This window comes from Aptenodytes forsteri, unplaced genomic scaffold, assembly GCF_000699145.1.
Source record: "Aptenodytes forsteri isolate BGI_AS27 unplaced genomic scaffold, ASM69914v1 Scaffold119, whole genome shotgun sequence".
NCBI classification, from domain to species: domain Eukaryota; kingdom Metazoa; phylum Chordata; class Aves; order Sphenisciformes; family Spheniscidae; genus Aptenodytes; species Aptenodytes forsteri.
In genome coordinates this window covers 7,304,330-7,320,440 of record NW_008796165.1, presented here as the reverse complement: position 1 = coordinate 7,320,440, position 16,111 = coordinate 7,304,330, and the positions used below count along the sequence as shown (strand labels likewise).

Genomic DNA, 16,111 nt, shown 5'->3' with positions numbered 1-16,111 from the left:
ACAGTTCACAATTATTTGAATTCTCTAGCAATCTTTATAGAGGTTACTTAATTATTTCAATTAACGTTAACCCTTAGAAGCTGTATGCTTAATGTGTAGATTTCTGATTTTAGAGGTTACTTAATTATTTCAATTAACGTTAACCCTTAGAAGCTGTATGCTTAATGTGTAGATTTTCTGATTTTTATGAAAGACATTGAATTACATAATATTTTGATTTTTGAACTTGAGAAGAAGAAACCAGGTATTGGTAGAGGTGGAAAACCTTGAGGTGCATAGTAGATTGCTAAAAATGATAAAAGTATTTGGAGAACATTCCAATACATATTAGCAAGACTAAAAGAGGACTTATTTTGCAGTGTCTGAAATGGAGTTAGCTGTGCCAAAACCCATTCAGTTATCTGTAAACAATATTTAACACCATCTGACATATTCACTGTCACTCCATGCTCTGTGAATCAAATATAAAATTATGTGCAAGAAAAAACCCTACAAACTTATTTTGTCACAAGTAAGCTAGGAATTTTGAAGATGGTCAGCTCCACTTGTCAACAAGAATAAGCAAGAAGAAAAATAATGGCTTAGACTAAGAGAGAAACAAGTCAGGAAGGCCTTCAATTTGAAAGGGCTGTCTCCCGGAGGAGGAGTTTGCAGTGCATGATTAACTTCCTTATGTTTTCTCCAGAGTTTGTTGGATGTCTTGCGGTTAATAAATAGGGACATCCAGCTTTAAGAATAAAATTTGAACACTCAGAAGGAGTAGCTAGATCTAGTATTTTGGGTAGTGTCAATAAATACCTGAAGGTTATTTTCCAAAGTTGAATCAGAATCAGGTTTTGTGCTTCAAATGTCTTTAAAATTTAGGCATAATTTCCTCTGAGGTTATGACTCGGGCCCACCCCTTTGAATTATATACGCAAACTTGGAAATTTGTGAAATTGTTAAGTTGTATCCCTCCATCTGCAAATTGATGGCAATTGAAAATGATCACCACAGTGTGTCACCACAGCTAACGCTACATTGCAATCAGATTCACTTGAGCATTTCTCTGCAAATCAGATCACTTAATTTTTCTTTTGGCCATTGATCTTTTACAGTACCTGCAGCTTTTTGTTTTTCCTCCAAAGATCATCATTTTACTGTGAAGTCTACTGAATAATTACTTCATGAGTGCCATATTAAAAGCAGTCCAAAAACTGTTTAGGCTGCTCATTAAAGTCATTGGGAATTTGGCTGGGCAAGAGCTCCCTGCTTTGGTCATGCAACAGGGGGGAAAGCACTCCAAAGATTGTTATTTTCTAATTATTTGTGTTGTGGTACCACAAAAGGATTTGATTAGCACCCTTGTGTGCTTAAAACTTAAGGAACAGATGCCACACACCAGCAACCCCACCACCCGCCAGTGTTTGTTCCCCAAAGTCTTGATTAACTCCCAATTTTCAAATGGAATAAGGTAGCAGAGAAAAAAAAGCAGAACAGATAATAAAGTTTGCCTTTCAGATCAAAATTATTAGAGTTGAAATTAAAATTATGTTCAAAATATAAGTATAGTTAGGATAAAATTTTCAAAGCTCGGTTATGTGTAATACCCCTCACTGCCTGTTGTAGTAGCAAAGAGTAAAATCCTGGGGCCTCTGAAGTTAACAGGTTTTTGAGACTGAATGAGGACTCCAATTTTCTTTTTGTAAACTGACAAGTTTGATCTTATTGCATGCTACCAAAACAGATCAAATGTCCTGGCTCCAGACGGCGATGTAGCAAACATACAGGAACAGACAAGCACGTGTACATTCACACTTGGAGTGAGAAATATGCTGGGTTGAGAGTGCTACCTTTTCAGATAGGAGGAGAAGACACTCAAACCCACTGGCTCAAGCCTTTGACTGGCACTGGACTATGAGAGTCAAAATAGAGAGAAAATCTTCATTTCTGTGCTTCCTTCTTCCTTTGACAGAAAGAATTTTGCGTTTATCTTTAAGACTAGGCAGTCTGAATTTGTTTCAAAATGATGTAAAATATCAAGCTTCATTTCTCTAAATATACTTCTAAAAACAGGCTGGAAATTAGTTGCTTGTATGTTACGCTCTGTGGCTGTACTTAGAATTGGGGTGGTTCTCCTTTAAATAACCATTGAGAAGCACCGAAATCCAGGCAGTTGTGTATCAATTAGCAGGGCACATTTCTTAGTGTGAGCTGCCTGGAAATGCAAAATGACAAATCTGAGCATTAAGCTTTCTACCATCATTTTGCTTTCCTACCTCTAACTACAAATCAGCCTCATTGTGACTTACAGTGTAAGAAGTTGGTGCATTTCTGCAGATCCACGATAAGATATTTTTCTCTAGTAAGAAATGCAGTTAGACTCTGCATTCTGAATCTGTCCCTGTCAGGCCCTAGATGCATTAGTATTCCACTGGCAGCTGCCTGTAGGTAGGAATATTGTTTTTGTCCATAACCAGAGGGAACAATCAGACTAAGCCGTTCCCCGGCTATAAACCAGCCAAAGTAATTGGGTTTAATTTTAATTTTTGTAATAGCTTTAAATTAATAGGAGCAGCTGCTGCCACAGTGTGTGGGTGTCCTTTTCCAGAAGGCATAGAACAAAAAAGGGAAAGAGTAAACAATAGTGCGTCTAGGACACAAAGGTTAATTCAAGAACTGAGCAATGTCTTTTCGTTATCAAAAACTCAGTTGGTGATATCTAGCACTGTGTCTCTTTTCTTTCTTTTTCTTCCCCTTTTTTTCTTTTTTTCTTTAATTCCCTGATAAGATCTCAATCTGATTAGGCTCCTGTGTGTAAGATGTGTTGTTGGTATCTAAACACTAACTCTCTTTCTCTATATGACTCACAAATAGATTAGCAGTGACAAAGTGCTAGGAGAGATAAAAATAGATTAGCAGTGACAGGAGTACCATTATAATTATTTTTGGAAGATATGGTTTGAATTAAGACTTTGGGCACTTTCTGCCCTGAGAGGGTGAATTTAAACCTAGGAACTGAGGATGGTTTCTGCTGTTGTGTCAGACACCAGATAGTGAAATGTCAATACCAGATGTCCTAGAAATCAAGATTAGCCATAATAGCCAAATGCAGCCATAAAGTGATGTGTCAAAGTGGATAATAAAACAGATGCTTAGCTTCTATAATGAAGGGGAAAGGGAATGAAATATCAAAAGTGCCTTTAATACATTAACAAAGTTGTCTTCAACTTGCTTAAAAGTAGAAAGTTATTGAACCAAGGAGAACTATGTTTCATTTAAACATTAACTATCAGCAGATGAATTTCAATTAGCATTAGCCTTTCTAAAATCTTGAATTTCCTCCTATTTTACATGAAATTTTTATAGCATAAAGTGAGGCTTGTCCTTTATTATTTCTCCCATGCTAATTTGGAAACAAATAAAGTTCAACAACTCAGCAACATACTGTTTAAACTTGCATTACGGTTTGAGGACTGGGAGCTAGAATACATTTACCCACTGCCATATCATCTGCTTGATTTGAGATCAAATGAGGGATGTCCTATAGCACTCCAGAGTAAGGGCAAATGATAGAAATATGTTAAGATACTGGAGAAACCTATTTGGTTAGGGTACTGCATGCAGACGGCTGGTGGCATTTTTCCCCTACTGATAGTTTTAAAAAAATTAAAAGAATTGTTTTTCTGTCCTTCATATTTGTGGGTTAAAAATCATTTTCAGATCTTAGTGATAAGCAAGTGCCTTATTTAACCAAAAATGCTGAAGTAAATTCTTGAAGCCCTGAATGTCCAAGAACCAGGGCAATAAAAGGGGCAAATAAATTCTTGTTTCAAGTCTAATTAACTGCATCACTGGCTCTTTATTGTACTTTTTCAAGAACATCTCAATTCCTTTCTGTTTCTCTTTGTAGCTCCTGAGTCTTGCTGATCAGACTCCTTAACTGCTGCTAACTGGCAAACACGTACTTCTGCATAATGAGAGGGTTTTGTCCTCTATTTCGTATTAGCAATGAAAGGCCAAAACTGATGCTCTGCAGTAGACCAGCTTCTTGGAACTATTACAAAGAGGCACATTACTACTGCTATGTCTGTAAATCTTATTATGTTTTCCCTCACCATGATCCTAGTTTAGCTGAGATCTGCTCCAATCGTTAGATGAGACCTGTTTATAATGTTGTGTAATTGAATCAGTTAGAGTCTGCAGGACCATAGTGTTTTGTTGCCAAACATGGCTGGTAAGTTAGTTACATCAAATTACAAATTACAATGGCGTGACTAGAGAATCTCCTGTTTAAATAAAGCTAGAAAATCTATCTACAAAATGAAGAAAGAGTACAAACAGAAATATTGAACAACTCTAGTCCATAGAACAAGTGTTTGACCCACCTCTGAAATGGTACTAATTTCTGTTAAGAAATAACAGAATAATTGAAGTTGGGTGAAAGATGTCAGGCAGACATTTATTATTCCTTAAACAGATACCAGCTTGATAACAATGACATAAATGTCTCTATTATAATTATTTACCATCATGTATATTCACTTTTATCTTGTCAGCACTATATGCCAGAACTCTTGAGGAGGGCAGCAATCCAATTTGGAACAGAACCACATACCCTTTTCTCCTTTGCCTTCTAATTTAGGACCAGGTTATTTTTCGTACCTGAAGTTTTTTGTTTGGGTTTTGGGATTTTTTTTCCACCTCAAGAATTTATCTTTTCCTCCATTCATTGGCTAGGTGTTGATATATCCCCTGACAATTAAGGATAATAAAAATATAAAGATGTCCTGAATTTTGGTAACATTTCTGTCAATGTTGCCTTATACTGACATTCCTTCATTAATTATGCCTTGCTTCTGTGCTGGTGAATGAGGCCTGTATGAAAGGGTGTAGCCACACTCCAGCCAGAGGTTTGGCTGAAGCCTGTGTAGTGGTATGAGATTGCACCAGCTTGATAGAGAAATAGAGGATAGCTTTAACTGCCTGTGCATCCTTTTCACTTCTTGGGAGTGGGTTTCTCTGGCTGTGTGATACTCTCCCCTGCTATGGTGACTCTGCCAGCTTGGGCACCCGGAGAGAGCTGCAGTCCCTGTGGCAACTGGCGCACCGGCACAGTAGCTGTGCCATGCACGGGCCCCTGGCATGGAGGTTGTCTGCATGAGTGCTCCAAAACGCAGGCTCTGGGATCTGCTCGCCAGCTCCTGAGCTGTTCAGGCCGTTACATTTCATTTGCTTTAGAGGAAATTTGAATCTCGCATACCCTTTTTATTCAGATTTCTTATGTCAATGTATATATGTATATATGTTGTTTTTGTTTTTTAGGCAAAGAATACCCTCTAAAAATGTGTATTACTATCGCTGCCCAGACCACAGGAAGAACTATGTCATGTCATTTGCTTTTTGCTTTGACCGAGAGGATGACACTTACCAATTTGCTTACTGCTACCCCTACACTTACACTCGCCTTCAGCACTATCTTGACAACCTACAAAGGAGGAACATGGACTACTTTTGCAGAGAATTGCTAGGACTCAGTGTGGTAAGTAATAGGCATGCTTGCCAACTAGCAGGCTTCGTTATGAATGTCTACCCTTAAATGCTTATAGAGTATAATTCATCATCCCTGCTAAAGTACACACACACACATATTTGTTTTACTGCTATCAATGACACATGAGGTAGCATACCTGCATGGTGAAATATAGACAAATGCTAATTTAATTTCACATAAAATATTTCCTTTGCGATATGCAAGGCAATGCTAAATTCCCATGTAGGATCAATTCACCTCTAAAGACATTCAAAGATGAAACTGAAACAGCTTTATTGAAGAAATGTGATTTTTAGAGTACTCTGTCCATTTGTCTTTCTGGAAGAGCTTTTCTATTCAGAAGAAAATATGTGTCTTTGGAACTAGAGTATAGCTTTTCTTGGTAAAATAATGCAAAACATACACAAACTACCTATTTTATTTACTCTTAAAAGGTCTGCTTTGGTGATTTGAAATTAAAAGGGGTTTAGTGGTCTCAGTATAGATCCTAGTGGCCTGAAAATGAAATGTGATAGTTCTTCTGGTGCAGGAAGGAGGGTTAATGATAAGGCTGAACTTCTGCTCACTTTGCTATAACCTTTCTCTGAAATGTTGCCTGTCCTGAGGAGTTGGAAAGCATGATTTAGCCACTCCCATATCAACTCAGAAATCATCAGATTAAAAAATATTAGCTGAAATTTTGGGTTGGTTTTTTTCCTTTTGCATTCTCAGACTTCATAGTGCACTCGTCCCACATTCTTAATCTTTTCTCTCAGATTTGATTTGGTCTAAACTTGTAGTGTGTGTGTCAGAAAAAGGAAGCTGTGATTCCTATGAAGGCTGCTGATCCCAGCAGCTGGGGCTTTAAAAAGAATCCCAGCATATATTGTGAAAATCAGAATGAAATCATATGTATAGGCTGCACTGGAATAAATAAAAAGCTTCCAGCATTAGAGCAGGCCATTGAGATCCCTATGGTGGCATAAAACTTGGAGGAAAAAATTAACTTTTGGAGAAGAGTAAAAACAGAATTAACAAAAGAAAGTGTTTTTTAACCCTTTTGTCAGTTAAGTACAGTTCTTGTTCTAAAGATGACTATTACATATCCCTGAACTGGTATTAATTATTAATCATTCCAATTAGAGGGACAAACAATTATAAGGGAAAGCGGTATTAAAAAAATAGAAAAGTAAAATCTTCAGAGGGTGGGAGGAAGGAGCACTATCATTTTAATGTGTGTAGGGTTTTAATTATTAATCTTAGAGGACAGAGCTGTCATTAATTCTATAATGAAACTGAATTTGTTTCCTTTCACTCTGAAAATAGTGTATAAACAGTCACATTTGCATATTCATCAAAACCCTGATCTGACTGATTAAAGCACTGAGATAGAAGGATTTGCCTTTTATCTGCATTTTGACAGACAGAGGTATACTCTTAAATCTTGTTAACATTGTGTTACCAGTAGTTGCTAAATATTATTTTTCATATTTCAGCAAACTAAACAAACAGATGCCATTCAAAATGTGGCAGGAAATGTGCTGTGTATAAGTCCTGATTTTATATCTATATGTACACACGCAGTATGTTTTGCAGAAATTGATATGGTAACATTTTGCAGCTCACCATGCTGATCTGTATAAAAAGCTTCTGAATCAGGCTCATGCTGTAATCTTTGTAAGTAACGTTACAATCTCAGACCATTTCTGGCTTTTCTCCACACACAACTGTCCTAGAACAGCTTGGTAATTTAATGTCTTTGCTGAGCTTGAATAGACAATTTCCATAAGTTCTCTGCGAGTTAAATATTTTAACATAGAGCTTTGTTGCTATCATACATCTTTAAATGGTGAAAAACAGGATCCTTCAGTCTTCACTGCACAGTGCTTCATCAAAGCAGAAGCTGGCTGTACTTTAGAGAATTGCGTGCCATATAGGATAGATTTAGAGCTAAGAGAGCAAGCTGCATCCCTGCTCTGGCCCCTTATGTAAGATAAGAGGAATCAGATTGGCATAAAGAGACCCTTAAAAGCTCTATTCCTGGCAAAGGGACGATGCCTCTGGTAGCACATGGCGAAAGGTAACTTAAAGATGCTGTCTGAGGACAAACTCTGAAGTCCTCATGCTGGGCATGGGGCTGAAGCAGGGTAGCAGGTTAGGGCAAGGCTGCGGAATATCTGTTGAGCTGCCATGTAGCCACCGATACACTCTGGTTCATTCCAGGGGAATTTTACAGCTCCCTGCAGCAGTTTGTGATTGTGAGGATGGAGAATGGTTTGAACCAATTTAACTTCTCCTGGATTATGAAGTTTTGAACTGTGCCTCTTGGAGACAACAGAATCTCACCACAGATCTTTGGGTTTTTTATTTTTCTTTGTCGTGGAACAGTAAAATGCAAGTCACAAGAAACCATGCTTAGATGATTACTCCTGGAGGCTTTCTCAGTGCACATTTTGCTGCATGTAATGTTTTCAAGGCAATCTAATTTCTAATCTAATTTCATATTTTCTCTAAAGAAAGTACTATGCCTTCATTAACTCCTTAAATACTTTCACTAATTCTATGAAAATTGAAAGTGAAATATCAGTATGGGACATGTAATTGTCATTAGGATGCAGAATGGCAAAGTGGTTCAGAGCCAAATGGCAAAGATTCCCATTGCCAGTGTGAATGGATAACTTAGCTGTTCTATTTCTGACCTTTTAATGTTTATATTCTTTACTTCAGGGAGCTATCCCAAAGTCTAGATGTGCCAAATGGTCTTGAAAATAGTCTCTCCTGCAAGCTAGCTGTGATGGTCACCCAGGTATCATTTAAACTGCCATTTTCATTCTGGCATTGTTGGCCTTAAGTAACTTCAGACTTTCTACGATTTGTCCCAACAGATCATAAGTTCAAAATCTGTGAGCATTTTTTTAAATTGTGAAATTAGTTTTTTGCATATTATTGATGTGTCTGTCACCTTGGCATATATTACGCAATATTGTACCGCATAATATAATGAAAAATAACTTTTATATTTCTGTGAAAATAGAAGCACAGGCTCAATTTACATTTACAGTACCTATTTTATGATACTTATACAGTTTCATGTGAAGTAACAGTTATGTGTAGCATTATAAACAATATTTCAGAGTTGGCAAAATTTTTGAGTGTGTCATCATTTGAAGGTGGTAGTCTAAATTAGCTGTGCATACTTGAAGTGTGCGGACAATTGATGAGACCTGTACCTCTACTAGTATTCCACTGTGACACATGCTATATTAAACGCGTTTTGGTGAGCCTGGCTCAGCTCCTACAGCCCACTTTACAAATAGCCACTGGCTTGGCAATATTTTCATTTCTCACTCAAAAGAGCCAAGATTAATTGGAGACAGATACTTTCTTTCACCCCATTAGGCAATGGTGCTTCCAAATTATACTTGAGGAGAATTGCAACTGCACATACAAACCACAAGCCTCAAAGGGACTTCCACAGTACACAGAGACTGGAATACGGAATTCTGTTAAATTAAATATTAAACATACATATTTTAAAACAAGAAGGCAATATGTCTAATGTAGAGCTCTGCAAGCGAGCCAATCTCTTAAGTCAGACATGAGATACTGAGTGAAACAGATTGGAACACAAGGTGCTTCATTCTGACTCCACACAACTTTGGTGTGTGCTTTTAATTTACGTAAGTTACTCCTGACTTATGCTGGTATCAGAGAGATCAGAACGAGGCACTAAGACTGTGAAACTGCACACCTGATGTCACATTGCTGGTTCATTGGTCAAATATCTCTTATTTACTGTCTAAATGACTGGGTACCCCAGTAAAAAAAGTTGATCGGTTCTACTGATATCTGCTGGTCCATTTTTAACTGCTCAGTTATGACTGTTTTAAAGCATGAAGCAAAGAAAATAGACAATTTTTCTAAGGTTAAATTTCCCATTTCTATGTTCAGCGTTAGGTTATGTAATAACAGTTCTGTAAAAGAAAAGTGTACTCTTCGTCTTCGAAAAAAATAGAAGTTACAGGCTTCAGTGTGATGTATCATACCTTTGAAATCAAGTTGGTATCAGATTCTGTACTTTCCAATGGATCTGACTGCAACTAGGTTGAAATGTCATTTAAATGCAGTTTGTGGCAATTTACTTGGTCTGAAAAAGGCCACAGAAATAATGCTTAAAAAAAGTAAACCCAACTTCTCATTTCTCTAGAATGTAAAATTGCACCTACATGTATGTTTAGGGCACATCCTCTTTATTCAGTGGTGTATCTATTTACTTTTATAGTACTGCTGTTCCCATAGCATTCATAATATGGATGTCATCCCAAAACTGTACGTGAGATTTTAAATGTTCCTATGGCTATTTTCTTAGCCGGGTTGGATATCAGCAGAAGTAGAGTTGGACCTAAAAATAACACCACCAACAGTTCTTTCTGAAATAAAATACGATTTATAGTATATAATAGCACAGTATGCTACCAGGGATTATATATAAATAACATGAAAAATAACAGGGAACTATTCTATACCATCAGTTTTAAGGAAAATGTTTGTTAGAAGGAAGTTCTGGGAGATAAAATGGCTTGTGGGAATCATAGACAAGGAAAGATAGGCGAAACTATGTTACTGTTGAAGTTGCCATCTGTCTGTAGGATATATACAACTGTTCATGGTAAAAACAAGAAATACTTTGGTTTAAGTTGGCAGCAATATATAGTTTTAGAAAAAACAAACTCAATAAAATAATCATTTACCATTAATATTGTGCAAGGTTACTAAATGTATAAGCTGGTTATTTCTTAAATTCCAGAAAGAGCACTGTTTCATATAGTAAAACAATTTCTAGAAGGATTTGCATAAAATGTTGTTTATCTAATTATGAGTAAAAAATCTTAAATTGGGAAGAAGGGTTCAAATCTTAAGTCAATTTTGCAGCTCACATTTTATAACTACCCTTGTCCATTTAAAAACTTTTAGGAAAAAAAATGCTTGGAACTTCACAGAAAAGAAGCTTTGAGCATAAAGAATCCATTGAGTTAAGAAATCACCTGCAGAAAAACTGTTATGATCCACTTTATAAGAAGAAAACCTCCTGAAAGGAATGACAGTAAATGAATTCTATGTGGTGGTGTTCGTCTATACAAACTGTTTTCATGCATATGTCCCAAGTTGCACCCTTCCATCCTATAGCCACATGGGGAAACCTTGGAAAGTCAGTGACCTTTCTGAAGTTTTCACTGGACTTTCTGTAGCTGTGCAAGTTGGCCTTTTGCTTCACGGCTCTTCCATTTCCATGTCAGGCTCTTCATCTCACCTTCACTTCACACTTGTCCTTCATCTGGCCTGCCCTTTCTTTGCCTCAAATCCAACCTTCCCTTTTCTTTCAATTTAGTTTATATTTTCCTAAGCTAATTACAAGAAGTAAGCTGTGGCATTTGTTTTCTGCTCTTATGTTACTTACTCTGCTTTGTTCTTTCCCATTCATTCCCCTTATCTCTTTGAGTTCTGAAGGGAAAATCCAAAATAGCTGTTGGGTCTTTTAAAAAACAGGACTGCACAAGGTAGTCATGTTCTCTTCTGTGCTTTCAATATCCCCATCTCAGTGTCGTTTCATGTAACCTCATATCCTGGCCTACAACCTGTCTTCCCTGTCCTTATGTCTTTTGTGCTCCCTATTTACTCCATCCTCTAATATGTACGCCCGTGTTTCCAGAGAAGCTGGCATAATATGTGGTTTGTCCAGGCTTCAACCTGGAGAGGAAACATTAATGATCTAGTCAGTTGTCCTGACATACCTGAAATAACACCCAAGTGCAGGAAGGCATTTCAGGGTCTGAATCCTTGTTTCATGGCAATGGCAAATTTCAGATAAGAGACAGATTTTACTCATTCCTGTTCTCAGCTCTTTCTGCTGCTTGGTTGGGTGCCACACATCTGTGTGATAGCTGTAATCCCAATAGGAAACAAACTGTCATTGTCCACACAGTCAGTTCAACCCCCAAATCCGGGCAGCTGCCTTTAGTTACTGCACCCTAAGCTTTTGGGGACAGGGAGCACCTATTTTACTTTCCGTGTTTACTGCCTTGTTCACTAAAACTCCTTTTTTGGTTAGTGCTTGGGAAATAACATAGTACAAGCAATTAATATCATTCCATCAAAAAAGCAAGTCTGAGGTCCTGTATATATACCAATGTAAAGCTTTTTATGGTTTTAAAATTTACCTAGTCGCCCTGAAGGACATGCAGATATTTTGAAGATATGTATGGCCCTTAGAAACCAGTGCAAACCTAGGATACATTCATTCTTCTTTCATTTCCATTTACAGAAATTTGTTTTCCCTCTTTTGTAGCACAGCATTAAGCAATAATTACCATGTTGATAGTGATGCTGAATGTACTTGCATGTAGGGGAAATCGTGCTATGTGGAGCTATTAGCTACATTTGCCCCGTAGCACTTTACTGCATTGACTCTGCTGGGATTTTGACTATGTTTGAGTTGGTTTCTATTTAGATCTCCTGAGTGATGACTGTGTAATGCATCTGTGGGGCTGGAGTTGTATTTTAATCTGTATTCTTTGACTGTAGACCCAGAAGATGGTTAGCCTGGCCCACATTACCTGTAGGGCTAAGACCTTGGGATTGAAGGCTTATCTAATGATTTTAAAGTCTTCTCAGTCCGAAGGATTTGGATTTATGCCTTTTAATTTAACCAAAGAAAGAATGATTTATTGATTTGGCTTTATACTAGCCATATAATGTAAATATAATGTATTAAAATCTCTAAATACCTTAGGCAAAATCTTGTTTGCATAATTTGTGTAAACCAAGCATTGTGGTTCTGATCCAGCAAAGCACTTAAGCATAGATTTAAACTTAAGCATGTTAAATAGTCCTGTTGAAGTCACTGGCACAGTTCATGGCATCAGGTTAAATGTGTGTAAAAATGCCTTTAAGCTCCAAGGTCAGAACAATCATTACTTTGCAAGATCAAGGCCTGGTGCCCTAATGTTTTGCCGTTATCTTGTACTACCACTATAACAACGTGACTACAGGATAAAAAATAATAAGAAAAAATCCTGGACTTGAAGCCCAGATTCTCAGTGTTTCCAGCCAAACCTACTTACGCAGTAAAGAGGAGTAATGATGTTTTCAGTCTTATATGAATGTAAATGGATCTGGCTATTGGTTGAGTTATATTTCAGTTCTTTTTAAGTGTTTGTTTTAATAAGCTCCCAGGGGCTTGCTTGTCTAACATGTCACCTTTACCTACAGTACACCGACACCACTGAAGCTGAGAGCTAAATTAGAATCTGGTTGTGGATTATGTGGATATGGAAAGAATTTATTTGCCAGTCATTGGTAGTCAATGGATTTGGCCAGTGACTTCATTCACTGCTTGTAGTTGTAAGAATAAAACAAATTCACAATGAGGTAGATATGGTTTCAAATAACTTTCCAGTATTACAAAATTCCTGCTGCACAAGATTTTAAGACTTGTGTGTAAGACTGCGAGCCATTTACTCCCACTTTAAACATAATGTAACAAATAAAACATTAAAAAATAAACAAAGAAAAATTTTTGTCGTGTTCAGTGAGGCTTTGAGTTTTCTACATACCTTCCTCCACCCTCCCTTCAGATTCATCTTCCTTCTTGTAATGGTATATACCTAATAGATAATACGGAAATAACTCAACAAATAAAAAGTAGTCTCAAATTTGATTTAAGGAAGCATTTATTTGTCTGTCACCTCATTTTTGGATATTTCATCACTTGTCCACATCTAGCTGGAGAAGTTGGTTCAGGTAATGTATTCTGCAACCCTTTTTGCAGTTCTCTATAAATATGCTGAATGTCTGTGTGTAAAGTGAATCCCGCCATTGCTCAGCAGTGCTTTTTGTAGCGTACGAGTAAGGTGTGCATTTGAGGCCTTCTGCATAAGAGATCCATGCTAATCCTGGAGTTCTTTGTCCTTGCCATGCACATGTTTAGTAAGACTTTATCTCTGTTGTCCTTAAGCCTTGAAAGCTGAAAGGTGACTCTAAAAAGACTTCAGCTTGTATGTCAGAAGGGAATCTGGGATATATCTTTATATCACATAGGAATGAGAAAATAAATATGAAAATATTTTGATGCAGATTATAAGATAATGTAAACCAAGGAACTGTAGTTCAGGTGACCCAAGCTGGCTAAGTGCATCCCTACTGTTGACCCCAAGTATTTGAATGTATGTACTAGAAGAGAAGAACTAAGGCTCATGAGAACCTAATGGATTTCGAGAATGCATAGCTGGGAGATATTGTATGTAGCCTGTGATCCGTTCTTGATTGCAGTGTGGTTTTAGTAGCCCTTACTTTTCTGCACTGTTAGGAAAGTATTTTTGAATCAAAGAATAGTGCCATGAAGAAGGACATCAAACTTACATGTAAGGGAGGCTAGTGCCATCCTTATTTTAAGACATCATGTAACATTCAAACATATTTTATTTTAGAAGATCATAATAGTATGGAACAAAAGAAAGAGTGTATTTCTAGAAAATGCTAGCTCCTGTTGAAGTGCTGCTATTATCCACAAATACTGAAAGCAATATTTATCTTTGTTTTGAAGACAAAATAACATACAAATAACATGAGGAGACAGGAGCTTTTTAACATAAAGCAGTAGGTACTTAATTTAAAACTGTTTTTTCACTTCTTAGGAAATATAACATACAGCTTAAAGCCTTTTTAATACTCTTTAAAAGAGATCTTACATGGCAACCAATCATATCGGTACATGAAAAGAACTGCATTCTCTGACAAAGATCGTCTTTTTCATGTTTTCAAACAGCAGCTGAGCACCATACTGTGGCAGTAGAGAACAATCTGAGAAAATGAACACAGATTGAAAAGGTCTCAGTTACGTGACATTTTCAATGAAAAAAAAGTCTGCCCTAGGCCCACAGTTAAAAGTTTTCACTCAGAATTCCCTAGAATTGTGGACATACCTTTCTACAGAAAGTGTTTGTTTTTCTGAACTACCTTGTCTGATGTTCTAATAAATGTGTAACATGGAGGAAGACAAAGGAGAGATACCATCCATTTCAGGAATTTTCATAAGTATGCACAAAAGAAAAATCAGTTTCAGAAATCAGATTTCTCCCTTTTATTTTGAATTTCCCATTAATTGCATCCAATTTTGCACTTAGTCTTAATTAGTTGAATTTTAAGAGGACTGTTACTTTCTCAAAATACAAAGACTTCAAGATTTTATAATACATATATTTCTTTTCCATTTAGATTTTCTGCATTAAGGTAGATTATAATAATGCATTAATATCCATCATGATATTTTTCATCAGCTTCTTAGTTCATTAGTAACAATTGCACATTGTTAAAGTTTTGGTGGTTTTTCTTTTTTAATCTAAGTAGCTTAGAATTAAAATATTAACTAGTCTTCACATTTATGAAAGCGGCACTGTTCTGCAGCATGGAATGAGGGAAAGTCTTACGCCTATCATTAAAGAAAACCCAGATTTTTTTAGAAGTTTCGCTCTGACAGCCTCCAAAACATTGCATAAATGTCACTGAGTTAAGGTTCATAACATTCTTCTGACTGTAGTGTCATTTTATAGGGAAGGAGACTATTGCAGAAACCTGGATCATTTAGAAGCAGTCTGTGGTAAAGACTTTGGTATTCATTTTTGGAGCTTGGCCACACTAAACAGGGTTAGTTTATATGGAGTTTCACTTCAGAATCGAGTCGTCAAATCGCTGTCAGGACCATGGACAGTGCAGGCGATTTGTCTTTTCGAAGCACTCGCACAACATTTTCACATGCAGTTTTGATTTCAGAAGTCCTGATACACAAAATTGAAGCCCAACTTTTGATAGTTACACACCGAAAAGTTTAATGTTTTTGAAACCAGGCCCCATTTGCAACTGCTGAGCTCTTCAAAGTATGGTCCACGGTGTTCAAGAAAATAATTAGAAATGGAGTCTGCTATTTTGCACAGTTCATGTGATTAAAGACCTCAGGTCTGCTTTTCTTATTTGCCTCCTGAGAATGAAAAATGGCCAGTAAGGTGTTATGTCTGATGGAAAATTTATAGGAATGTCAGAAATGACTGATTAAGGGCACTTTATAGATTAACAGATGAAGACTAAAACAGAGGTTGATGGTACTGTGTTGGAAAAATAGGAGATATTTTGGAAATACAGTGAGGCACATCAAGATTTGTCTTAGACCTGGACATAGATATTAAACCAAACAATGAATATTTCAAATTCTGAAAGGTAATGGGTAGAACGAGAATAGTGTTACTACTCCCAACAGGGTGCTTGTGCTGGTTTTGGCTGGGATAGAGTTAATTTTCTTCACAGTAGCTAGTATGGGGCTGTGTTTTGGATTTGTGCTGGAAACAGCGTTGATAACACAGGGATGTTTTGGTTACTGCTGAGCAGTGCTGACACAGAGTCAAGGCTTTTTCTGCTTCTCACACCACCCCACCAGCGAGTAGGCTGGGGGTGCACAAGAAGTTGGGAGGGGACACAGCCGGGACAGCTGACCCCAGCTGACCAAAGGGATATTCCATACCATATGACGTCATGCTCAGCATATAAAGC

At 37.1% G+C, this 16,111-nt stretch overlaps 1 protein-coding gene across 1 annotated transcript in view; it reads left to right on the top strand.

The window, feature by feature from the left end:
- Positions 1 to 16,111, top strand: part of AGBL4 (ATP/GTP binding protein like 4) — a 974,636-nt gene that overhangs the window by 386,825 nt on the left and 571,700 nt on the right. The window contains exon 6 of the mRNA XM_009287480.2: positions 5,305 to 5,521. Coding sequence (XP_009285755.2) covers positions 5,305 to 5,521 — 217 coding nt within the window. The remainder of the gene's footprint in view (positions 1 to 5,304; positions 5,522 to 16,111) is intronic.